General features: G+C 53.5%; 2 protein-coding genes across 2 annotated transcripts; one reads left to right on the forward strand and one right to left on the reverse strand.

Moving 5' to 3' along the window:
* Positions 1–796: 796 nt before the first annotated feature.
* YWHAG (tyrosine 3-monooxygenase/tryptophan 5-monooxygenase activation protein gamma) lies at positions 797–21,800 on the forward strand. The gene is made up of 2 exons (XM_059865663.1): positions 797–1,058; positions 18,331–21,800. Exons 1-2 carry the CDS (start codon positions 972–974, stop codon positions 18,985–18,987), a joined length of 744 nt encoding a protein of 247 aa, XP_059721646.1. The 5' UTR covers positions 797–971; the 3' UTR covers positions 18,988–21,800.
* Positions 21,801–23,590: 1,790 nt separating this feature from the next.
* On the reverse strand, positions 23,591–25,467 carry HSPB1 (heat shock protein family B (small) member 1). The gene is made up of 3 exons (XM_059866065.1): positions 24,973–25,467; positions 24,156–24,219; positions 23,591–23,940 (listed from the first exon to the last, which is right to left on the reverse strand). The coding sequence occupies exons 1-3, from the start codon at positions 25,331–25,333 to the stop codon at positions 23,781–23,783; spliced, it is 585 nt and encodes a 194-aa protein (XP_059722048.1). The 5' UTR covers positions 25,334–25,467; the 3' UTR covers positions 23,591–23,780.

The following is a 25,467-nucleotide window of genomic DNA, read 5'->3' on the forward strand; positions in this document are numbered from 1 at the left end:
GTGGGATCTGTTTGTGAGTGGGTTTGGACTGTGGGGGCGTTCAGGCTGTATGATCAGGCTGTGAGTGGGTCAGGGCCATGAGTGGGTCTGGCCACGAGTGGGACCACATTGTGTGTGGGTCTGGGCTCTGAGACCAGCCTGTGGGTGGCTCCAAGCTGTGAGTGCCCGTGGGCTCTCCGTGGGCACGGGCCGTGTGTGGGCTCTCCGTGGGCCTGGGTGATGAGTGGGCACGGTGAGGACGGGCCGTGTTGCGGTGTGTGCGGGCTCTGAGCGGGCCAGGGCTGTGACAGAGCCCGCTCTGTGTGCGAGCCCAGCCTGCGGGTGTGCCTGGGCCGTGCGAGCGTCCCCGCCCTGGGCGCGTCCATGCTGGAACGGCTCCCGGGCTGCGAGCGGGACCAGGCTGTGAGTGTGCGTGGCCTGCGGGTGCGTCCCTGCCCTGCGTAGACCCGCGCCCGGCGCTGTCCCGGGGCTCCATCCCAAGGGCTGCCCGTCCCACGGCGCCTCCCGCGGGCCCCCCCCCGCTCTCCCGGCGCGGGCCGCGCCCTCCGCGGCCCACCCGGGCCGGGCTCCGGTGAATCAGCACAGGCGGGGCCCAGGGGGGCCAGGGGCCGGTGCCTTGGCGCGGGGCACGATGGGAGGTGTAGTTCTGAAAGGAGAGGCTGAGCCGAATAAACACAGCGCCGCCTGCGCAGCCTGAGGACTTTATCTCCCGTCGTGCCCCGCGGGCGGGGGGTGGGCGGGGCAGCGGGGGAGGGGCGGGGCGGGGCGGGGCGCGCGCAGGGGGGTTGTGGTGGCCCGCGGCGCGCGCACAGCACCGGGCGCAGCCGCCGCCGCCGCCTCAGCCGCAGCAGCGCCGAGACCGCCGCGCCCTCCTCGTCCTCCTCTTCCTCCTCCTTCCTCCTCCTCCTTCCTTCTCCTCCTCCCGGAGCCCGCAGCCTCCTTGCCCCTCTTCCCCCCCGGACCCCGCGAAGATGGTGGACCGCGAGCAGCTGGTGCAGAAGGCCCGGCTGGCCGAGCAAGCCGAGCGATACGACGACATGGCGGCCGCCATGAAGAACGTGAGTCCCGTCCCGCGGCCGTCGCGCTCCCCACACACACACGCGCGCACACCTTCCTCCTCCTGCCCCGCTGGGGCCGCCCTCCCCTCGCCCTTCCCGCGTGTTCCCCGCGGTGGGTGCTGGGCTCGGCCGGTGGGGCCGCGGGGGTGTGAGGGTCCCGGTCCTTCGCCCTCCGACAGCCCCAGCTGAGTCCCGTTCCCGCCGCTGTTCCCTATCCAGGGTTACTTTGCTTTCTCCCGACCCCCATCCCTGCCCTAGAGCCCCCCACGCATCCTTTGCCCTCCAGTGGGGCCCCCACCCAGCCCCACTCATCGTGCTCCTCTGCCCTAGAGCCCCTTTTCCACATCTTTCGCCTGGTCTAGGGCTCGCATCCAGCCCCACACATCGCTCTCTCCTGCCCTAAACCCCCCCCCGCATCCTCTCCCTTATTCCGGGGCCCCCACCCAGTCGCACACATCCCCTCTCTCTGCCCTAGAGCCGCCCCCCACCCTCCCCTGCTCTGAACCCCCGCGCTTTGCCCTGCTGCCCCCACCCAGCCCCACGCATCCCCCTCCCCTGCCCTGGAGCACCCCCACATCCTCTCCTCTGCCTCGGGGCACGTTGCCTCCGCAGCCCTGCAGCCCCCACATCACCTTCCAGCCGCATTTCTTCTCTCCCCCCGCCCCAGGCCCCCTCCCGTGCCCCCCTCCCCACCCTGCCTGAGCGTGGCGGGGCAGAGGAGCCAGGCGGGGCTGCGGCGCTGCCCGGGGGGGGTCACACCGGCTCGGGGCCCCGGGGGGTGAGGCGGGGGGGGACCCGGTGTAGGGGGGATTCGTACACATCTCTCCCTGCTGCCGAAATATCTCCCCGTGCATCCCTTCCCACGCGTGGTCGCCGGGGCTGGTGTGTGCCCCTGACCCCAAAGATCGGGAGCCCTTTCACTGTCAAAGCTCTTATTTTTACTGCTCTTGGTTGGAGATTTATGAATTGAGTCATGTTGTATTCATTTCACGCTCTTAAAATAAAGACTCTGCATATAGCAGGCTGATCTGATTTGTGACACTGAACGCTCCCCTTCAATACTGACATTTTGACAATATAAGAAGGGAAAAAAAAACATATCTCTGATCTGATCTTGCAAACAAAGCAATCGTGGGAGGCAGGATCAAGTCATTCCAGAAGATTCTGCATTTGTCATATTGCAGAGAGGCTAGACTGGGTGGAGGGAGGGAGGGGGTGCTTTAAAGGGGAAAACTGTTCTTTATGTTTGTCTTCTTAGTCAGGTCTGAACCTTTGCTGGGAGCTGGGGTGTCCTCCCCGGCTGATGAAAAGTGAATGCCGATCTGGGAATGTCGCAGTCTGCCGTGGGTGCAGCTCTGTTTGCCCATATTGCACCATTTTGTCAATAACCTTGCATTTATCAAACAGACAAAACTGTCACAGCCCGAGCCCGGGGAGGGAGGAGATGTCTTATCAAGGAATGAAATACGGATAATCGGAACGAGATATTATCACATTAAACCAGCCGGGCTGTCCCTGTGCTGCACCATGGCTTTTATACCATTTTCTGATAACGGCATCTATTCATTTTAAAGCAAAGCCTGCTGTGTGAGCAGATCCTACAGCTCATTTCCTACGGATAATGCAGCCGCCGTGACAAAGCCAGCAGGGATATGCCCGGGACTCACAGCGGTGTTGCACTGTGAATTTCTCTAAGCCTGCTTCCCCGGGCTGGGTGCTCGAACCCCAGGTGCTGTTAAGAGCTCGTATGTGTGATTTTTCCTTACGGGCCCTGGTGAAACAGTAACCCGGGCTAACGCCTCTTATCAGCTGCCGAGTAGTTTGGCCATAAGGAAACGATCCCCAGCGGGAGCGCTGACGCCTCCCTTCACCAGCAAACAAAAGGCAGAGCTTTGTTCTTCCTTTCAGCACCGCGCTGCCCCAGCTCCGGCACGGCCGGTCCGGCGGCCACGGCCATGTCACAGCCATGTCACAGCCGGTTATCCCCGTCCCCGTGCGCTGCCCAGCCCCCAGCCCCGGTTGTGCGGGAGGCTGGTGACCTCGCACTCATTTCCGTAGCAACGCCTAGTGATGTCATATGCCATGGTCCAAGCTGCAATGCACCCAGGCGGTAGCAGAGAGCATGCGGGCTGCGCCTAGCGAAGGTGATGCAGAGCCATCCTGCCCTCCAAACCTAGCCCTGCCTAGCACCCTGCTGAGAAATGCTGGATGGTTCTCCTTTCAAACCTGTCGTGGCAATGATGGGCATAAAAGAGGCTCGTTTTCTAGCACCTTCATCTCACCGTTGCATTTTGGCGGCCGCCTCACGTGGGGCAGCTGGGTGGGTTGTTCAGCCTCAGCCCTGTGTGCTTGGGAACCTGTGCTGAATGGCTGTGTTAATGGTTTAAAATGGAAATGGTGTGCTGGGCTTCTTGCTGTCTGCTGATTCATCTAGGGATGTCTAGGATCACAATAGTTTCTCAAAAATAATATTTATATATAATAACTTCTACTTCCTTCCTTCTTGCAAGTGCTAGCTGCCAGTACCCCAAATTGCTACCTGCAGTTATGATGCTGCTGCAGGAGCAGGATTGCTCCTTCAGCCCCCAAAAGGGGCAGGTTTACTTGGGGGTCTCTGACAACAGCAGATGGTCCCCTCACCTACCAGAGGGAGCAGAAGGTGATGCCACACCCAGGAAGGGTGCAGGGCTGGGCCCATCGATCCAGGGTATGTCTTCATGACCTTGGTCATGTCCCTTGTCACCTCAGTGCTGTATGGGGGTGCCATCAGCCCTGTCAGGTGCCAGGGGACAGGAAAGCTCTCTGCTGGTCCCCAGTGTCATCAGACATTGGCCTTGGGCTTGCTTGCTGGAGTTTCACTTCCCACAGTGCTAGTGGTTGGAGAAAGATGCATTTTTGTCTGGTTCAGCTTCAGGAAGAGCTTTGCTGTCTGAGCCCACACCAGGCTGGGGATCAATATCCATTAGTGGTGCTGCTGGAGGCTTTCCGGAGGTGGGAACCCTGCCAAGCCCCTGGCCAGTGCTGCCCAGGGAGCACAGCACGTGCCTCCCCACAGACCTTTATGTGGAGGGGATGTGCAGGTGAATGAACAAAATGATTGCAATAACTTATGCAGGAAATAAGTAATCTTTTGAAAGTGTGTGGGGAGAATTATTGCACTGCACCTAAGGGTGGTGTAGGTGTGGGGCTGTCCCCTGTGAGGGGAACACCTGACTGCTCGACTTGGGGGGGCCCAACCTCTGCAGCAGGGCAGTGGCTGTGCTGCATGCAAGGACCACCAAGTGTGGGTGTGAAGGGGGCACTGTTGGAGGTGCTGGAAAGCAGATGGCTGCTCCAAGCTTTAGACAGCACAGCTTGGTGCAGTAAATGGCCATTGTGGGTGGAGGAGGAGCATGAGGATGGGGAATTGCAGGCCTTCCCTGGCACGGGGTATGTGGGCTTCTCCCGTGATGGTCACCAGCTGGGCAGGTTACCATCCTCCACATCCAGTATATCAGTGCTGACAGCAAGTTTTCACACAGGCAGCAGGCTCACCCTTGGAAAAAGGGGTAGTGACACAAATCCAGCCTATCTGGAGAGTCCCCAGGAAGCAGAGCAGGGATGATTAGCTGCTTTCTGCTGGCAGTGTACACAGACAAAAGGGTGGTGAAGGTGGAAAGGCTTCTCCAGGAGGAGTGCTGGGCAGGCCATCTGTGATGGTGGGAGGGGACCAAGGAGTGCGAGCTGCTGTAGTAGCACTTCCCAGGGGGGCTGGGGAAGGCTTTGGAGAAACCATTCCCAGTGCCGAGGTGGATGGTGCAGTCATTAGCTGTTGGCATCTAATGGCAGCATTGATGCTCTTGTGCAGGCAGATCGAATGCTGCCCAGCCTTGTGGTGCCTGCAGCCCACTAGTGGTCTGCAGTGGGGCTAGGGATTGGAGACAGCCTGACTCATGAGCAGGACTTCCTTCCTGGAGATCCATGGGGTCAGGGCAGGATGGTGGCTGTCAGGAGCTCCTGTCCTTCTGACCTTGTAGGTTCACAGTGTGGGGTTGTCTCTGTGTGACTCAGCCTTGGGACCTCATAGGAGTAGCCTGAGTCACATCTGCTCCTAAGCCACAGATAGGTATCAATGTGCCCTGTATGTGACTGCAGTAGACACTGCTCACAGTAACTGGCCAGTATTCAGCAGCTTCTTAAAAATTCCTCTTTGAACTCCTGCGAGTTCTTATTTAGTCCATTAAGGAAGAGTCACTGACTTGCAAGATCATGCTGGGTTTCTTAGTTGGCCAAGTGTAGCAGCCACGGTGGATTGGACCCAAAATAGCTCTTCTTGAACTAAACAAAAGTGATATTGAGACTGTGATGGAGAATATAGCAGTTGAATTGTACCTGGGAGCATAGAAACAGTAAAACTTGGGCAAGGGCTCTCCATGAACCCCTGGATTATTTGGGCTTATCCAGTAGATCTGTTGGATGATGTCTAACCAAGAAAGTGCAAAAAGATTGGTGGGAGTTGTCTTGATTTATTAAATTTTTTTCAACCACCTTTATTTTCTGCTTCTTGTCTAAAAAGATGTGCTGGTTCACAGGAGATTCAATTGTTTTAGTACACCAAATAAACTTCATAATGTCAGTGGATAAACCTTATCTGCCCCAGCTGTGTTTGCCAGCTGATCCCAAAGTTGCTCTCTGGAATAAACTCCTTGGACAATGATGATGTGTGCTTGGGCTTGCTGGAATGCTTCAGGGACAACCACAGAACTTCAGCTCCAGAAATGTTTCCTGGGTTGAAATCTCCAGCATCTAGAGACAGATACACTGTTCTTGGCAACAGGATGATGTGTTTGGCATCCTCTTAGTGGTTCTCATGGATGTTCTGGATGGTGCTTTCAAGAGGGTTATCCACATAACTGTGGTGTATCCCTCTGCCTCCTGCAGCTGAGGTTTGGTTTATGATCAGGGAGATGAAAAACATGGTCCTACCTCACCTTCTGTGGCTGGTAGAATTAAGATTTTCCTTAATTTGAGGATTTCCACCATACTTTTTCCCTTCTTCATGTGTATTACTGAACCATTTTTCTTGTGTCTGGGCCAGTAGCATTAGTGCTGCTCAGGAGCATGCTCAGCTTGGCTTTCCAAGTCAGAATAAGCAGCCTCAGCCTGGCTAAGCTTAAGAGCAAGGAGGTGGAGTAAAAGTGGCCTGATGGACCCCATTTGCTTATGGGGGGGCCTGGGTTTTGTTCCCAGGCTGGTGAGTGACCCCCAAGGTCACAATCCTAAGGACAAGGATTTTTCAAAGCCTGATATTTCTACTACCTCTGCAGGCTTGTAGCTGAGAATTGGATCTACTAGCTGTTGCTCTTGAGGACAGAAAGAGGAACATGGCTCAGGGTGCAGCTGATGGAGCAGGGGCTGGGGAGGAGAGTGGTAGCCATGACCTGACATCTGGAGAAAACTCCATGGATGGTGACACATCTGGCAGGGCCTAATGCACCAGCTCTATGACTGAACTCTTGAGCTTCTATTTGGAGCAGCTTCACTCCAAGTAAACCATGTACAGAACTTGTGTGCAGGGGTACATATTTAGGAAAAAGAGAATCCAAGCTTTTGTGTGTCCCAACTGCTGGTGCTTGAGTAACCAGCTGCTTTTTGGGAGGTGGCTTTGTCTGAGCTCAGACGTGTCCTTGGATGTGGAGCACTGCTGAACTTGTTGGTACTGCTTTTTCCTTGGCAGAGGTGAGTGGTGTGTTGGGAGCTCAATTCCAGTCTGGCAGGGAAGAGCCATGAGGACTGTCAGACTAGTTCAGACCAGAGCTGACTGCTTGGTGTCCCAGCCAAGCACCAGGCTGTTCAGAGGCAGGTACAGGGAAGGAGGCATTGGAAAATGCCTCCAGTCTGACCTGAGGGAGCTTTTCCTCAGGTGGGTCAATGCCTAGGGCATTTAGTACTCTGCCTTGTGCTTTTCTGCCCTGTTCAGCCTGCTGAGCTGCCAGCAAAACGTGAATGCATACTAGAATAACTGCAGTCCAAAGCACAGTGGAACAGGATTTGCCTGGCTTCCCAAGCGTTTCTCCATTGACAGCCTTGATAGGATCCAGGCATCATCTTCCACCTCTCAGCAAAGCTGTGAGGCAGGGCTGAGGTTGTCTCTGGGTAGTTCTGAGCCCTCGATGCTTCCAGGCATTCTGCTACACTTCAGTGCTCTGCAGCTCATTACAGATTTTTCCAAAGGAGGAGTATTTTTGTGCTAACTGCTTTGGTGCCAGCTTATACCTTCTTTCCTTCGCTGGTCAAGTCTTTGTCTTTTCCTTCTGGAAAGCTGAAAGCCTTCAACAACTTCTGCTCTTTACTGGACAGGTAGCTAACCTAACTGGTCCTTAGCTGAAGTCTTGTTCCCCAAGTGTTAGGTTCTTGTGACTGCAGAGAAATGGCAGCTGCCATTTCTGGGAAGCAAAAATTGAGGGAAACCATAAGTATTGACTCGATTTGACTAGTGATGGTCACTGCTGGGCAGTGATAGCCTGGAAACCAGCTAAAACAGGGGAGGTAGCAATGGATTGGTCACTGTGCTGGATTTTGGGTGGCTTTGTCTTTCAGCCTCTGAAACCTCTGGCTTGACTTGAAGAAGCAGTCCAGATAAATGGTGGTGGCCGGTTTTATGCTGGTGGCATTGAAATAAAACGTTTTCCCATGGCTGCTGGCTGCCAGGCTCTGCCTGAGCTTCTGCCAGTGCAGCTTTTGGTCATTGAAGGTGGGGAACTCTTCTTTCCTCATGCAAATGAAATGGCTTCGTGAGAATGTTTTTCCCCCTGGCTGCTTGATCTAATGAGCAAAGACCTTCCTCCCAGCCTAAAATTAAGGAAAATGGCAACAAAGTTACTTTCATTCTGCTGTTTAAATTGATTTCATTTTTTAAGTAAGAGGTCTGATGCTTTGCTTCAGAATCCAGATGTCAAGATGTGGGATTCCCACCCGTGGCTCTGGGGGCGGAGCTCAGTAGTGGGATGGCTTTGTCCATCTTTTCTGAGTGCACTATGGTAGTGAGGCTGAGCTGCTGCATCTTTCTGGTCCCCCCTGTGGGCTGGAGTCTTGGAAGCTGCTGCATCTTTCTGGCCCCTTCTGTGGGCTGGAACCCTGGGAACTGCTGAGGCTGGTAAATCATAAGGGTTGATCTTTACCCTGGAGTCTCATGCTGATTATCTTGGTATAGGCTGGAAAAACTCAGAAATGGTAAATTCTGGAAAATGGAGCTGAAGTGATGAGGCAGCAATTCTTAGGCTGCTCAGGAAACACTGACAAGACTGTCTCTCAAAAGCAAAGCCTTTGTGTAGCTGGCGAAACAAAAGCCTTTGTCTGCCTATTTAAGGGCAAACTTCCCCCAGTTTGAGGTTTTTCTGTGCTAACCCAGATTTAGTCACATCTCAGACATGACCCAGTACATGCTCAATTAGATATTAAACAAGCCTGATTTTTGGCCTCAAGATAGTGATCTGGTGGCTAGGGACAGTGCATTAGTTAATTGCAGTAGGAGAGTAACGAGAGAACATGTCACCGATGATGGCGTGAGATTCCCTTAAAGTGATCCCCAGATTAGGGATTAGAGTACTTAATGTTTTTCTTCTGTGAAGGAGAAGTTGGAATTGAGTCCGTGTATGGGTGTTTGAGGCAGCTGTGCTTGGACGAGCCCAAGTCTGCAGGGATTCCAAGTGCAAACCATTCCTTAATTGTTTGCAAATTCCCTCTGATCTCGCTAGATGGGTTGGCTTGCTTGGGATGTGTCTTTGCTTACGTACCAAGCAAAGCTACTTGGCGTGTCAGTGTGCTTCTGACTCCTCTCTAAGATGGTTTCAGCAAGGCTCTAGAAAAACACCAGTGAGAAGTCTCAGCCTCAGTGCTAACGAGGTTGCTGATGGACACGTTGTTTGGACAGTTGTGGTGCTCAACAGCATCAAGTTTATTAATAGTAGGTGGAGAAGCTGTTGCTGTGCCATGTGCTAACAGACACGCTCAACAATTACTGTAGGAGATCTCTACTTGTAAAAGGCTAATGCAGCAGTGAATGAGAACTTGGGGGAGATTAACAGCCTTTGATTTACACCCAGCTGGGGCAGGCCTTGGAGCTTTGCCTGTTTATGCTGTTGGGCTTTGTTACATGGGGTGAATATTTCATTACCTAGAATTTGGGAGCTTGGCTTCTTGTGTTTGGTGGTGTCAAGATGATGTTGGCACCTGAGGGGTTCTGTCACCTGTGATGAACGGAGATCAAATCTGTGGTGGGAGTCCCTTGGGCTTCAGAAGAGGCGGGGAGGGGATGGCTGGAGCCAGGTAAGGGGAGTTAAACAACTGGATCTAGGATATTAAAGTGACCCTCCTTGTAATTTAAAATCAGTTACTGTGCTCCAGAAAGCTGCCAGAGCAAAAACTTGACTTTCTTCTTTTCTGCAGATTCATTTAAGAAATTAAATAAAGTTGTCTTTGCTAGAGGTGTGTAAGATCAAGCCTGAAATCCCTGAAGCAGTGGGAGGGTAAAGTACATCTGGAGGGATAATCACCTTACTCACTGATGTAGAAATTAAACCTATCATGGAGCTGGCATGCAGGAATCCACCTGGGTGTTCTGGGAAGTCTCTTGCTTAATCTGGTGAAACATGTTTGAGACACCAAGGAACTGCTGGATCTGCAGACCAAGAGACCTAGAGCAAAAATCTTGTGAGGTGCTTGTTAATATTTCCAGAATCTTACCTGGATGTGCAACAAACAGGTGTTCCCAAAGCGTTTGTGGGAGTGACATGGGGCAGCTAAAAATGTGCATGCTCACTGCAGGGAGTTTTGCATGGCTGCAGCTTCTCCCATTTCACCCTTTGGAGCAGCAGCTTGCAGCTGCCATGGCAGCAGTGGCTCTGCCATGCCAAAGGAAGCCATGCCAGCAGACAGGAATTGCCCAGTTCATCCTGCTCCAGCAGACTTGGGAACAGGCTCTCCCAGCAACCAGAACTCAGCCTTGGGGTGACCTGCCCATGGCACATCATGCCTTCTCTCTCCACTTGGCTCAGCTAGGTTGAGGTCATGGGCACAGGCAGTTTTTGAGCCCCTGATTAAGGACAAGGCCTGGCACTTAACGCTCTGGGGAGGATTTGATGATCTGGTGGCAGGATTCTTACTGCCTGGCAGTGGGGCTGGAGGTGAGCAGGAAAGCACTAAGATCTGAGCCAGATTAGTACCCTTGGAAGCTGTGAGGTAAATCTTTAAGCAGCTAATGCTCCCAGCAGCACTAAACACCCTCCCCACATGAAACTTGGTCCATTTATCTAGGGTCCCTGAAATCTGTCTAGTTTGGGTTTGTTTTGCCATAAATTGGAAAGAAAAAAACCATCTTCCTTGCGTGGACCAAGTCTAAAGACTAGAAATGTCCAGTAGCCATCCTGTGAATGGCTGCTTCAGCTCAAAAGCCTGTGAGTAGATGGAATTTTCTGAGGAATAATGCTTAAACAGAAATTAAAAAACTCCAAGTCTTGAACTTATACAGAAATGCTTCTGAGGAAAGAGCTGCAGTTAGTCTTGAAGAGCTCTTCAGCTCTCACCTGGAAAAGCTTAATGCAGCCCAGAAGAGCCTATAGCAACCATGAATTGTCATTCTCCTTCCAAAGGGATCAACGGATCAACTCTGAGCTCCTGAAACTTGCTGTGAGCTCCAGGGGCACATCTGAGCTCTCACAGCAGTGGCACGCTGTGGCACTCGTCTTCCACGTGCTTAGCAGAGAGCTTGGAGACCAGGCCTGTCAGCAGGGAACAGAGCAGATAATCCGAGGCAGGAGAGCTCCCCAAGCTGTTGGGTGATGGAGAAGGATGGTGCTGATCCTGTGATGCTCCTGAGGCACTCCCAGAACACAGCAGTGGGCAGATGATGCTGCCAGCCTGCCATATCCTGGGGAAGGAATAGCTTGGCATCCCTTCTGTTGCTTTGTAGTTAGCAGGCAAAGGTGCTGGTATCCCATCTGCTGGGGACAGTGTGAAGAGCCCTGAGTGACAATCCCCTGAAATGCTGGGACTGATGTGCTTGGACTTGCTGCTCTCTCCATCTGGTGGCTGGAAAGCACTAGGCCAACAGAGGTCAATCATTTTCCCCGAGAGTTTTTAATAAGCACAAGGCAGGTAGTGGCAGCAAGATGCTGAAACAAGTTGTCCTACAGCCAGTTTTCATCTTGTTTAATAGCCTGTCAGTAAGGCTAATGGGAATCAGGGTGTTAATAAGGAAAACAAGAAAACTTGAGCATCATTCCTTCCTGGCTCAAAAAGCACATGCTGGCTAGAGGAGCAGCTCCCTGTGACAGGACTGTGCAATGCTAACTCAGAAATGGTTTGTAGCTCCTTGAACATTTGTTTGTAGAACACTTGAACATACACAAAGCTGGGAGGCTGGGGTTTTTCCTTCCAGTTGGTTGGATGGGATGTGTCTGGGCTGCTCTCTGTCCGCAGTAGCCATGGCAGGCAGATGCTCCCTCGTGTTTGCCTTATCTCAAGCTGCAGAAGAAGTCAGGAACACAAATCAATGGCACCCAGGTGTTCTGTGGTGGAAGGAAACCCAGAGTCGTTAGACCAAGTGCTGGGACTGCAGTGCTGCAGATAAGGGCTGGTACACAAAATGCTGCTGCCAGACACTGAATGGAGCAGCTCAGAGCTCTGCTGCTCTTACTGGTGTTCTCACCTTGGCTCCCTTCAACCTTTCATGTGCAAGAATGACCCAAGTAGCTGAAATTTGCTTTTTCTCCAACTGAAATCCGTGATGGCCGCACTGAAACTGGAGCAGGAGGTCTGCAGGCTCCAAGGACTGATCAAACCTGAATGCAGTGCAATCACATGCAGTTATTAAGCTACAAAGGCCAATAAAATAAATGAGCTCTTGGTTTCCACATTTCCCAGTTTGAAGACTTTGTCTTGGGTGGTTCAAAGTTGCCTTAAGTAATAAAGGCTGCAGAGTGGGATGAAAGCTGCTGTTAAGTGTAGGAACATGCAGAAATCCTAATTGGTGTCTGGAGCACCTGAGTAGCCTCTGAGATGCAGTTGGGCTACAAGCAATAAACAGTTCTCTGCAGACACTGGTCCTTGAGGCACTGGGAGCAATTTGAAATGTAATGGCAGAACCATCCCATGTGCCCTCAGCTTCTGTCCTGTGATGTGAGCTGGCCCTGGCAGCTTAGAAAATGGGAACTAGTAGGGGATTATTCATAGTGAAACAGGCAGAGGAGAAGACTGTGGGGAACTTGTGTCTGCCCACAGCCTGCACATGCTTTTTTTTGGTCATGTCTGGGATGAGAGGAAGGGTTTGACCTACAGCCCAAAACCCCCCTGGCCACACTGAGTTAAAGCATGAGCAGAGGACAATGGAAGGGGTCAGCAAGGAGAGAAGCAGTTCTGGTGTGACTTCCACTGTGGAAGTGTGACATGGGGGCGAAGGCAAGGCAGCAGGGAGAAGAACCCAAAATCTGGGAACATTTTAGATTTAGGTCTGGTTTAGCACACGCCTACTTCGCCAAAGTAGGACAGTGCTTAAGAAAAGCATCTTCCTGACTGCTGTGATGGAGTTGTAGGACAGCTCACTCTGGTGCTTGGGGAGAAGCTGCTCTTGGTGAGGTTGTGTGACATCGAGTCGTGACTCTCACCAGGCTGCTGGGTAATGGTGACAATTTCATGTGCTTGAGGGCAGCCATTTCTTCAAGCTAGGGCGAGCTTGGGGACAGGAAAAAGCAGGCAGTCTGTTAGTCATCTTCGAAAATGACAGCACTTGGGCTGCTGAAGGTGGTCTTGTCACAGAATCATTAAGGTTGGAAAAGACTTCCAAGGTTACAGAGTCCAGCCTTTAACCAGTCACCACCTCGTCAACCAGACCAAAGCACTTAGTGCCATGTCCAGTCATTTCCTGAATACTTCAGGGATGGGGGCTCCACCAACTCCCTGGCAGCCCCTTCTGATGCCTGACAACCTTTTCTGTGAAGAAATTCTTCCTGATGTCCAGCCTGAGCCTGCCCTGGCACAGCCTGAGGCTGTGTCCTCTTGTCCCTGCTCATGGGTGGTGGGGTCCCAGCATGAGACAGCAGCTGGACATGGGGGAAGGTGACATGTCTGCAGGTATTGTGACTTTTTTCAGCTCCTTGAGCCTGGAGGGGCTGTGTGCTGGTTGCTCCCCTTGCCAGTGGCTACAGTTCAAGAAGGAATTTTAGTGGTTGGACTTGGTCAGAAAATCGTTTCAAAAGCACATTGGCCTTTCAAAAAATGGAACACAGAAGGGGGCCTTCAGGCCAGAGCTCAGGCTAACAAGCTGCATGTGAAGGAAAACAAGGGTTTGCTTGCTGGGGTTTGTGTGGAGAGATAACAAATTTAATTACATGGTGCAGGAGCTGTAGAGAGGACAGGAAGCACGAGTGCTGAAGGCGAGATGGATGTTGTGTATCCTGGTGGGAGAGGAGCTCTGATGATCTTGAAAAGCTTTTCTCAGTGAGCAGTTTGAAGTTCTCATGGCTGCCTCTGTCTCTCCAGGAAAGCTTCACTCTTTTGTAGCTGTCTGATGTCCTGAAGGACTCGGATTCTCTTTTAACCAATAAGAAGAGCAAGTATTGAGGTTTATAACAGGGGTTAAACTGTCAGATGTTGATGGTATTCCCCAGGGAAGGATCTCTGAGTCCTGTCAACTTGCCAGTGCTGTCTGCTTTAAGATAAGACATCAAAGCCAGGCAGAAGCTGTAAATGGGTGGGCACTTAATTATCAAACTAAGTGAAAAGTGGGCAAGAATAAACAGGTAGAGCTAAGTCCTGTGATGGATCTTCACTGCAGTCACTGAAGGGACCTCAAAAACAGTCATTTCCTGATGTATACTCAGACCTACTCATGCAAGGTGAGAAGTGGAGGATGGGAGTCCTGGAATAAGCCCCTAACCAACCTAACTTGCTGTTCTCTGGGAGCAAGCCTTACCCGTGGGTCTCACCAAAGCTTGTTAATCAGGATACTTCCAGAAAGAAGGTGCTGTAGAACCAACCCTTGGGCTTTTGGAGTTTACATACCTTGGCATTAGGGACAGGTAAGGTTTTGCTTGTTCCCTGGCTTCTCCTCAAGAGGCTGAAGCTTGCCTGGCTGCAACGTGATCCTCGGGCATGCCGGGAGCCTGCCAGGTTTTGGGCAGCGTGCTGAGTCAGAGCTCCAGCTGTAGTGGAGAAATCAGGAAAACCTTCTCAGAGATGGTGCTGCCTCTGCAGCACTTTGTTGCAAATCACAGGGCTTGGATTTGTACAAGCCTCTGGTCTCCCAAGCAGTATAAATCCTAAACTTCCAGTAATTTCTGTCCAACAGGAACTCACGGAGTTTCCCCGTGGCTTAAGGGCACTGGAGTCTCGGTGGTGCAGACACTGTGCCATCAGAGAACTGGTGAGACTGGAACTGGCAGTGTCCTCCAGCTTGGTGATGAGCATGCCTCCCAGCCAGAGCCTGGCAGCATGGACTGCTCCATGCCAAGCTCCCTGCACTCCCTGCCTAAGGATCCTTGTGCAGTCTGCTCCTGGCAGGTGTGTGTTCTTTTTTTTTTCCAGAATAGCTAGAAGACTTTCCTCTATCAAGTTTCCACCATGTGGATCAGCTTCTTGTCCTTGGCTGTTTATGCCACATCCAGGATTTGACACTCGCTCATGCATCTCCTGCCCCTCTCCCTAGTCTCCAGTGAGATGAGGCTGGACAGTTACTGGGATTTGCAGAGCAAATTCTGCTGTTCTCTGCTGGCAGCCAGGGACGTAAAACCCCAAACTGACTGAGCTTCCCAAAGAGCAGGTAGACTGCAGCCAGGGGCTGATGGCTTTGTGCTCCTGCCAAGCCCTCCTAATGCCAAACTAGGATTTTCCTTTGGCTTTTTGAAGTCTCTGACTCCATGTAACAGTGCTGGAAATGTCATCAGGGGACCTGATCTCTTCTTCGGGGAGGTGAGACCCCTTCAGGGTCTGAGTTAAGGGGGAAGGTTCTGCCCTTCCATAATGTGACTGCTGCAGTGTGATCCAGGCCTGATGCAGGATATTGCCTTATTTGATGTTAAATCAGAAGCATTCAGTGCAATGCTAAAAACTCAGTATATCAGAACCTGGTGTTTAGCCAGTGACTTGGTTGAACTCACTTTGTTTCAGTATCCTGCAGTGTAAGAAAAAAAACCCAGCATTTGTTTGGCCAGCACAGGCTGCAGAGAAGACACAGCCCCACGTGCATGTGACAGGCTGGTGCAGAGGTGTTGGAGTGGTTTCTGCTGGAGATGGGCACTGGTGCAGTGCTGTGGGAAGAGCAGAGTGACTGTGACTGCTCATTCTGGAGTGTGGAGGGGGCTGTGGCAGGTAGTGCCAGCTCAGGCAGGCAGGCACCAGGCAGCTCTGGGCAGACCAAGGGCAGAGATGTCCTCAAAGGCAGCTGAACCTGGGATCCATCTTTTCTGCCTTTTTCTGACTCTGACAAGGAGGCTCAGTGTACCCTGCTGTCTGATACCTTGTGTCCTGGGCATCTTGCATTTTCTTCCTGCTGAGAATGCAAGAACCAGATGGTTTTCTGTTCTTCCTCCCTCAGCTCAATTGCAAACTGAAATGTGTGGGACTACAGCCTCTTCCCTCTCCTGGTGCTGAGGGCCGTGGTCCTTGTCCCCACCCATGTCACATCTTGGCCATGTCTCTGCAGTGCTCCTTCCTGGGAGTTTGGGTCCTGCTAGAAAGCAGTGGCATGGTTAACAAGGCTCCCTTCCTGCTTTTACAAGTTCCCTGTGAGATCCCTAGGGGAATCTGCTGTCTCCACAGGTGTACCTTCCATCTGTCAGCCAGTTTGTTGAAAGAATTTTGACAGGCAACTTTCCTCCGTAATCCTTAATAGCTTCAAATTTAAAATGTTTATGGCAAAGCTAATCCCACAAAACTCCTCGTAGTTTTAATAAATCTATCCTCCAGCAAGACTCTTCTGGTGAGAGGAGGTAAATCTACTTCTTCCTGCAGTGATAAGTATCTGCAGAAATGGCTGTGGGGCACCTGTTTGTTCCTCACTTCCAAACTGGTGTCTCTGGAGCACCTTGCTAAAAGCAAAATTTCATCTAGTGATCAATCTCCACAACCCCTGTCATGACAGAAAACTCTTGGAATCAGTGAGTCTCTTGTGTGGTTGTTGGTGTTGGACACTCCATTTACAGCTGGAAGAGAATAACTCAGGCTGAGTTTTCTTGATGCTTCTATTTCCAAATCCCTCACTCAAAACAGGGCAGCTTAGGTGGGATAAGCCCCCAGGTAACCTGATGGAGTCTTTGGTATCTCTGAGGACAGCCAACCCATAAGCTCTGGGGCAGGGGGACACCTTAGTTGTGCTCCCAAAGACATCTTTAACCCACAACATCATTACTGTGTGTTTGTGCAGGTGTCACTGAGAGGGAAGAACAAAGGGAGACACTCTGTAAAACTGCAGAGCAGAGACCTCAGCGCAGCAGGCAGGCTGGAGGCAGTGCCAGGGTCTCACCACGGGTATTTGGGCACACTGTGGCTGGGCCCTGCCTGGCCCTGCTGCAGGAAGCAGGATATCACAGGGATCCCAGGGCCCTGTGGTTAAACAGTCACCGTTGTCTCGGCCAGGAGAGGGGTGTGAGGGTTGGCCTGGCACTGGGATGGCCCGGGCATCGCTGCCCTGCTTACCTTGGGCGGGAGCACTGGCAGCTGCCCTGGCATCCTGCTCTGTGCTCTTTGTCCTGTGCCACTGGCAGCTGCTGATAGTCCCAGGAGATCCTGCCCTCATTAATGTGACACCCATTTCCCTGCTCCCTCAGCTGTCTCTCACCCTGCAGCAGAAGCAGTTGTGCTGGTTTGCACAGGAAGACCCTCTTCCATCTGGAAAATGGTCTGCTGTTCCTCTGCCAGGCTCTAGAGTATCCTTTGGAGCAGCCCAGATCCACACAGCAGCAGGGGTGGGAGTGAGGGCCTGCCTGCTGCCTCTGCCTTGAGGGAAAGGGCTAGAGGGGGTTTGATCAGAGACTCTGCTTGCTGTGGGGGACACAGGCTTAGCTGTGGCCTGGTTTTGGGAGGAGACATTAGCCAGAGCATGGCTGAAGAGCTGCAGGAGGAGTGGATGTTCTGGAATGTGCAGGTCAATATGGTGTGAGTAACTGTGAGTCATTCAAGGCCATTCAGCTGAGGTCCTGGGCTGGGCCTTTGGCCTCCTGCTCCCCATCATAAATGTGGTTATCTGGGCCCAGAGCAAACCTTGTCCTTCCAGGTCCTTGTGAAAGTGACTCAGTGTTTGCAGAAGCCTTTCACATCCAAACCATTACCTAATCCTTTACTGCTGTGAGGTGGCTCACAGGTTCCTGCTTTGGTGGCCTGATTCCCAGGTGGCTGTGCCCAGGGCGTGTCCTTGGGGAAAGGGGACAGTGGCCATGCCCAGGCTCCAAGTGGCACTTGGCAGCTGAAACCACCCCAGGGGAGCAGCCATGTGCAGCTGCTGCGTGGTGTCCTGTCTGCTGCAAGGGCTCCTCCTGCTCCTGGGGGTGGGAAGCTGGTGCAGTCTTGGCCAAAGGTGCTGCCCAGGTGGCTCCAGGCTGTGATGGTGTTGTGGGAGCTGGAATGGGATTATTGTGATACCAAGTGGTGCTTCCCAAGTTACTGAGAGAGCTCTGTGCTCATCATCTCCATAATCCCTTTGTGGTTTTTGTGGTGTGTGAGACAGGTAGCACTGTTAACCTCACTGAGGAAAACCCAGTGTGGGGGGTTTCCCCTTCACCATGTGTGCTTTTAAGTCCTCATCTGTGCAGGTGCCTGAGGCAGTTGTAATTGTGCCATCTCAGAGATTCTTTGGGTGTCTCTGAAGCATCCCCCCGTTCTTGTGGGAAGTGGAAAAGATTAACACCCTGTAGCTCTGGTGGTGTTAACCGTGCAGGTAGCTTATAACCCTGGACCATCTCCTCCCTCTTGCTTTGACTGTCCCTCTCTCCTGCATCACCAAGCCCAACTCTCATCCTACAGGTGAAAGGCATCTCTTTCCTAGAAGACTTCTCTCGTTCTGGAAGATGCTGATCTCTCAAATAAAACCTGCTCCTTTTGTTGTGGGTCTGGACCACAGCACGATTTCCCAGCTGGCTCCTGCTGGCATGGGAGCAGAGACAGAGCTGGATGACAGAGCAGGACTTTGCAAGCTGACTGCCTCTCTCTAGAGACGCACAGGAACACCCAAAGGTGTGATGGGAGCGTCAGAAGGCTGGGGCTTAACCCGAACGTCTCTTTTCTCTCCCCCTCTCTCCAACAGGTGACGGAGCTGAACGAGCCCCTGTCCAACGAAGAGAGGAACCTGTTGTCCGTCGCCTACAAGAACGTGGTGGGGGCGCGGCGCTCGTCCTGGCGAGTCATCAGCAGCATCGAGCAGAAGACCTCTGCAGATGGGAACGAGAAGAAGATCGAGATGGTCCGTGCCTACCGCGAGAAGATTGAGAAGGAGCTGGAAGCCGTGTGCCAGGATGTGCTGAGCCTGCTGGACAACTACCTGATCAAGAACTGCAGCGAGACGCAGTACGAGAGCAAAGTCTTCTACCTGAAGATGAAAGGGGACTATTACCGCTACCTGGCCGAGGTGGCCACCGGCGAGAAGAGGGCGACCGTGGTGGAGTCTTCGGAGAAGGCCTATAGCGAAGCCCATGAGATCAGCAAGGAGCACATGCAGCCCACCCACCCCATCCGGCTCGGGCTGGCGCTTAACTACTCGGTTTTCTACTACGAGATCCAGAACGCGCCGGAGCAGGCCTGCCACCTGGCCAAGACAGCCTTCGACGACGCCATCGCCGAGCTGGACACCCTCAACGAGGACTCCTACAAGGACTCAACGCTCATCATGCAGCTCCTCCGCGACAACCTAACGCTCTGGACGAGCGATCAGCAAGACGACGACGGCGGAGAAGGCAACAACTAGACCCCCCCGATGGACTGGCAGCCGCACGCTGATGCTAACTACTGCAGTCTTTATTTTTTTCCCACGAGTGGGGGGGGGTCCGGGGTGGGGGAGGGAAAGGGAGGGGACACCTTCCCAGGGAGGCCCCCCACAACCTGTCTTTGATTGCCTCGTTGACATTTTTGCCAAAACACCACTAGTGGAAGTCAGGCTGGCTGTGCTGGTATGGAATAGCAGCCTCACTGGCATATGGACTGTTCTGTAGATTATTAATACAAGTGGAGCTGTCTTTAATTTAACTTTATTGCTAGAAATAAAAAAAAGGGTTTTAAGACGAATTTGCGTGGATGGAATGGCCCTCATTTTTAAGGAAAGCAACGCAAAAACATTTAGAAAAAAAAAAAAAAAGGAGTTCTGTGGTTCCAGTAAGGCTTCGAGTGTTTGTTTCCGCAGCCCAGGTGCCGTGTGCCCGCACCACGTCGCGGGGCCTCTCTCTGCAGCGCTCTGCCTGCCAGGGCGCAGCTGCAAATCCCCAAATTGAGAAGGAATTAGAAATAAAACCAACAAAACTAAAGAATTTGGGGCTCGCAAAGCCCTGGGATTTAGGCCATCCAATCTTTTTTTCTTTCTTTTTTTTTTTTTTCCTTTATTTTTTTGGTTGAGATATTTATTAGGGTAGCTTACAGTATTAACACTAAATTGCAGTTTACAGTATTTCTACATTACAGCCATATGACATCAAGCCTTTGATTGTCTGTTTTTCTTTCTTTTGCTAGTTCTTTTGGCTTGCCTTCCTGAGCAGTCCTCGCCTGTGGACTGGCTTTAGCTATTCTGTGTCGCCCAAGGCAAGAAGACCGCCCGCCCGAGGAACATCAAAGCTGCTCTAGTTTTTTGGTCAACAGCTTAACAGGTGCTTGGCTAGCGGCTGTTTCAACTATTTTAAGTCCACAGCAAAAGGTTTAAGAACTTAATTAGACAAAGGGGGAAGTGTTTAAACTTAAAAAATGCCACTTAAATAAAAAACAATAAAAAAATATTAAAAAAAAAGAGCATTCAGGTCTGTATGTCATGTACTGTGTTTGGTATTTCAAAAGACCATCCTGATTTAAGGTGCCACAGCTGCTTCCTCAGGGATTGCACTGCCATTTCACTCTGCCTGACTTTCTCCCACTGTACCATGAGGTTTGTCAGCAGATCTCCAGCACCCAGGGCTCCCTTGTTTGTCACCAGGGAAGCCGGGTGTGTTTTCCTTTCTCCTGGGGAAGCTTGTGGTGTAATGAGTGAACTTCAGGAGCTTAGACACTAATTTGGTAGAGAAATTCCTCAAGGGAAGAGCTACAATCATAGACATTTCTGTCCACCATCGGGAGCCCAGGAACTTAGTTCTCTTCTTAGCAAAATCTTTTCTCAGTCTGTCTGATCCGGCCGGGGGTGGGAGTTGGGGCATCTGAATTGCTTAGCAGGTACTACTTACCCCATTTTGAGTAAATTTAGCTTTAATTTTGATTTTTTTCCATGGTTGTTGGAGGTTCACTGCTGTTCTCTGGCTGGCGGAGTGCTGCGCCCTGCAGCGCTTCCCCCAGCGCCGGCAGTGAGGAGAAACCGCGCTCGTGCTTTAATTCCTTACCGCGATTCTGACGCTGATTTTGGAACCAGGCTTTCCCCGTCCCTTGCGAGAGCCAGCCCGACACGGCGCCTTGTGGTGAGGCACGCACGGCACCGCCGCTCCCGCTGCCGGGGCCCGGGGGCATGGACACGGCTCCGGCCCCGAGCGCTGCCCGGGAGCGCCCCAGCCCCGGCCCTGCCCCGCACGGCTTTGTTTGGGCCGGGCTCCCCCCGCTCCGAGTGTCCCGCAGGGAATTCGGGCGCAGCATCCCGCGGCGAGGGCTCTGCGGTGCCGGTGCGTGCCGGGACCGGGAGATGCTTTAGGCTTCTGAGCTCCCTCTCATCGACCCCCGCGTCCCGTGAGCAGTGTTGTCCCAGCTGTATAATTGGAAGTGATTTACTGGAATTACAAAACTGAGCTTCTTTTTTTTTTTTTCTTTTTTTTCCCCCAAATAATTACTACTCTTTTTGGCTTTTTGCTCTGGCTGCTTTAGGAAACTTATGCAGGAGAGATGGCACAAGAGGGCTAAAAACGGAGTGGGGGTCAGGGACTTGATTTTTAAGCAGCTTGAATGGTTTATTTCATTTTTTAAGAGATGCACTTGCCTATGATACTGTCTCTCCAGTGAAATGATTACTGCTCCATTACTCTATTGATACAATATTGTGCATGCTAGTGTCGTATTTCTATACAGTAGCTTGAAATTTATTAACTTATACTGTAGATGTTATGTATTCCTATGACAAAATAGTCTTCAAAAATTTTTTAAAGTTTTTTAATTTATTTTTCTTTCCTTTTTTTTTTCGGGGGTAAAGTTTGCTCTACCAAATAGTGATCGTAACAAACTGATCTGTTATGGATGTTGCTATAGTGACATGCAATTATATATAATTTTGTTTTTAAAAAGGAAAAAAAAAAAGCAAAAGAAAACACCAGTGTTAGCTTAATCTTAATGTCTGGTGTTCGTCATGGTGAAATTATAACTATTACAGTGTAGGAGAACAATGACTGTGTTCTTTGAATGAGCCTTTGTTTGTGCTTTTTGTCATGTTATGCAGTGAACTATTTTTAAGGTCTAATCAGTGATTATTTTTCCAACTCCGTGTTTCTGTAAGGAATTATTTCACACACGGACCATTCTTAGCAGTTTTTCCTCAGTGATGGAATATCATGAATGTGAGTCATTATGTAGCCGTCGTACATTGAGCAAATAAACTTACAGATCTGACGTCAGCGCTGCTTAATTGTTATCGCCTGTCTCGACTTTCTGGGGGGCTCCGGGGGGCTCGGGGGGCTCGGGGACAGCCTGGCTTCTGCTCCTGGGCCACCTCCCCTCCGCTGCCGCTGAGGATCCGTCCCTGCGGGTTCGGGCTCCACCGGGCTCCTCCCCGGGGCAGAGGCCGGCGCTCTGCGGGGCGGTGGGAGCCGCGGGGAGGGTCCCGTGGGTTCAGGAGTGCCTGGGTGGGTGCTTCCCCACCTCCGTCCTTCCCCACCTCCGTCCCTTCCCGATGGTTTCCGCTCGCAGCCACACGCGCGGTGACTCACGCTGTAAAAATATTCCCCTCCCCGCGAACCTATAAACAGAAAACGCGCCCTGCGAGGGATCCGGGGCTGCGGCACCGCCACCCCCGGCAGGGGCTGCGAGCGGAGGGGCTGGGGGCTCACCGAGCACCCCCACACAGGGAGGGACACCCCGACCCCATCCCAGCGCCGTGGCCCTGCCCCAGCCCCCACCCCCGGTTCGGGGACGCTTTTTTCGGGAAGCAAAAGTCGCCGTGGTGAGGCCACAGCAGAGGGGAGGGGGGCGGGGATGCTCCTCGGGGGCTTCTTCCCCCGGAGTGACTCTGGGGCTGGAAAAGCCTCACACCCCGGCTCACACACACACGGGAACCCCCCAAGCACAGGCGTGACCCCCGGCAGCAGGAATCGATCACCGGGATCGGGAATCCATCCCCAGGATCTGCCTGAGACCTGCCAAACTCATCACAGCCCAGACCGCCGGGCACAGGGGTGGGGGGCAGGGGCTCGGGGGCACGGGGAGCCCCCCGAGCTCGGAGAGGGGCCTCGCAGCTGCAGGATTCCTCCCGGGTCAGCGTCTGCCAGCGGGATGACTCAGGGGGATTAGTGGGATTTGACGGAGCAGGGAACATCGAGGGACATTGTGGGCCTGACCTCGGCCATGTAGGGCCAGTCCTGCCCAGAGCCCCGGGGGCATGGAGGGCACAGGGGACACGGAGCCAGCCAGGGCCAAATGGCACCGGGACCACAACCCAGCCCCTCTCCAGCCCCCAGGGAGGCTGCGGCCCCTGGGCTGAACCCCCAGCCCAGCCCCTCACACAGTGGGGTGGAGGGAAGGGGGAGCACTGGGGGCAGGGCTGGGGCTCAAGGGGCTGCACTGCTGGGGTGGGTTCTTGCCCATGAAGTCCCTGTTTGCCCTCTGACCCAAAGGGGGTGTTTGTGCACTTGTTTTTCGGGGATTCAGCACCCCAGGATGGTGACACTGGGGTGTGGAAACCCCAAATATTCTCTGATAGGGCATGTGGAGACCCTGAGTGTGGGAGAGCAGGGATGAGGATCTCACTGTGCTGAGATCTGGGACTGGAGACACCCGGGATGTAGGAGACCCAGATTGTGAAAACCTGGGATGCTGAGGCAGGGATGTTGGAGACCTGGCATGTGAACACCAGAGATGCTGGAGATGTGGGATGTAAAGCCCCCAGAATGCTGGAAGTGGATATGGAGAGCTGAGATGTAGGAGACCCAGGTGTGGGATATCCAGGGTGGGGAGACTCAGGGTGTGCAGGCCTGGGACATCGACCCCAGGTTGTGAAGATTTGGGGTGAGAACACCTGGGATGTGGAGCCCTGGGTTACAGACCCCAAGTGCTGGGCAGGGCTCGGGGACCCTGCTGGGCCCTCTGGCCCCAGGCAGCCCCGTCCCGGGGTTCTGGTCCCGGGGCAGCTCCCACAGGAATGGCACAGCCGAGGTGCCGGGGGGCAGACATGCCACAAGGACAGGTTTCTTTCACCAGCTTTTATTCTGGCTGATTCTGTCGGTTCCTTCACATTTATTCAAGGCACTCAGTGGCAGGGCGAGTACAAAATCAACAGTAAAAAGGGGGTGGGTGTGAGGGAGCAGCTGGGGGCGGGGGATAGCAGCGGCGGCTTCTCCTCTTCCTCCTCCTCCGTCTCCTCCTCCTCGGTGCCGCCTACTTCTTGGCCGGCTCCTTGGCCTGGCTCTCCACGGTGACGGGGATGGTGATTTCGGCAGACTGGATGGCAGGTTTGGGCAGGGGAGCCTCCACCGTCAGCATTCCGTCGGGAGACAGCGAGGACCGCACGGCTGTGGCTTCGACACCAGGGGGAAGGCTGGGAGGAGAGGGGAGAGAGGGGATGTTAGAACTGCAGCACCAACCCAAGGGATTCCATGCTCAGCCCCAAACTGCTGCCTCTCCCACTCCCAGTCTGGCTGAGCAGTATTCCCAGTTTGGCCAGTGAGCTTTGGAGGGCGTGGGTGGGTGGGAAAACATCCCCAAAGACATCGGGGGCTGCATCAGGTGTCTCCCCTCCTCCCTGGTACTTACGTGTATTTTCGGGTGAAGCACCTGGAGATGAAGCCGTGTTCATCCTGCTTCTCCTCGTGTTTGCCTGGAGGGAAACAACACCTCTCAGTGGTTGGGACTGGCTGGGTGGGAACCTTCCTGCCCCACCCCAACACTTGTGAGGGGCTGATTCTGCCCATCCCGGGCCTTTTGCCATAATATCAGCCTGGAGCATCTTGGGGGGGACCCTCTGCAGGGCCACTCCGGGTGCATCCCCCAAGTTTAAGCAGAGGAAAGTGCAGTGCCAGGAGCTGGGGGTGGCCAAAGGGGCCCAACAGTGGCCAGCTGGTCCCACAGCTTGGCAGGGCTGGAAACTGAGCAACCCTCCTGCCTGAATTCGTCTGGGAATTGCCCCATTCCTTGCAGGCCCCCCCTTACCCAGCAGGAAGCACATCCTGGCCTCGTGCCACAGATCTGGGCTTTGTCACAGCATCCAGGCTGCTGTGGGGGCTGCAGGGATCACAACACCCCACATCTCCCCCGGGTCCCTCTGTGGCTCCAGCCAGGGGGTCCCTCCCTGTGTCCCTCCAGAACAGCAGCAAGGGGTCAATGTATGGGGCTGGGGGCTCCCTGCACCTGAGAGCACCCTGAGACTGAGCTGTAATGCTGGGCCTTCCTCTGTGCCTCGATTTTCTCTTTCCCTTTCCCTTTTTCCTCTCCTTTCCTCCATCTCCTTCTGCTTTTCCTTCCTTCCTTCCCCTTATCCCCATCCCTTATTCCACCTTTCCCCCCCAGCAAGCTCCAGGGCGGCAGCTCCCCCATCCAGGAAGCCCCGGCAGAGCCCCACCCCAGCACCCACCGGTAATCTCCACGATATTATCCTTGGTTTTCACCACCAGCTCCTCGGGTGCGAAGTGGTTCACGTCCAAGGTGACCTTCCAGCTGTCGGCGGTCTGGCGGATCTCGGAGATGCCGCTGCTGAGCTGCCGGCTCAGCGCCTGCCCGAAGGGCGAGCCGGGCGCCGGCATCAGGGCGCTCTCCCGGGGCAGCAGGCGGAAATAGCCGGGCCAGGCGCTGCCGCTGGGCCACTTGTACCAATCCTCGGGGATGTGCGGCATCCCGAAGGACTGGTCGAAGAGGCGGCTGCCATGGTACCAGTCGCGGAAGGGGTCCCAGCTGGGGCTGCGCAGGAAGGTGAAGGGGACGCGGCGCTCGGCCATGGCGTGCGGGGCTGCCGGGGGGGGCGGCCGGCCCGGCCTTATGAAGAGGGCCCGGGGTTATTTTTAGCCGGGCTGCTCAGCTGGCTATTAATGGAAATTGCGGCAGCCCCGGGGAAGGGACCAGAAACTTGCCC

This window comes from Haemorhous mexicanus, chromosome 22 (assembly GCF_027477595.1).
Source record: "Haemorhous mexicanus isolate bHaeMex1 chromosome 22, bHaeMex1.pri, whole genome shotgun sequence".
Classification (NCBI taxonomy): Eukaryota; Metazoa; Chordata; class Aves; order Passeriformes; family Fringillidae; genus Haemorhous; species Haemorhous mexicanus.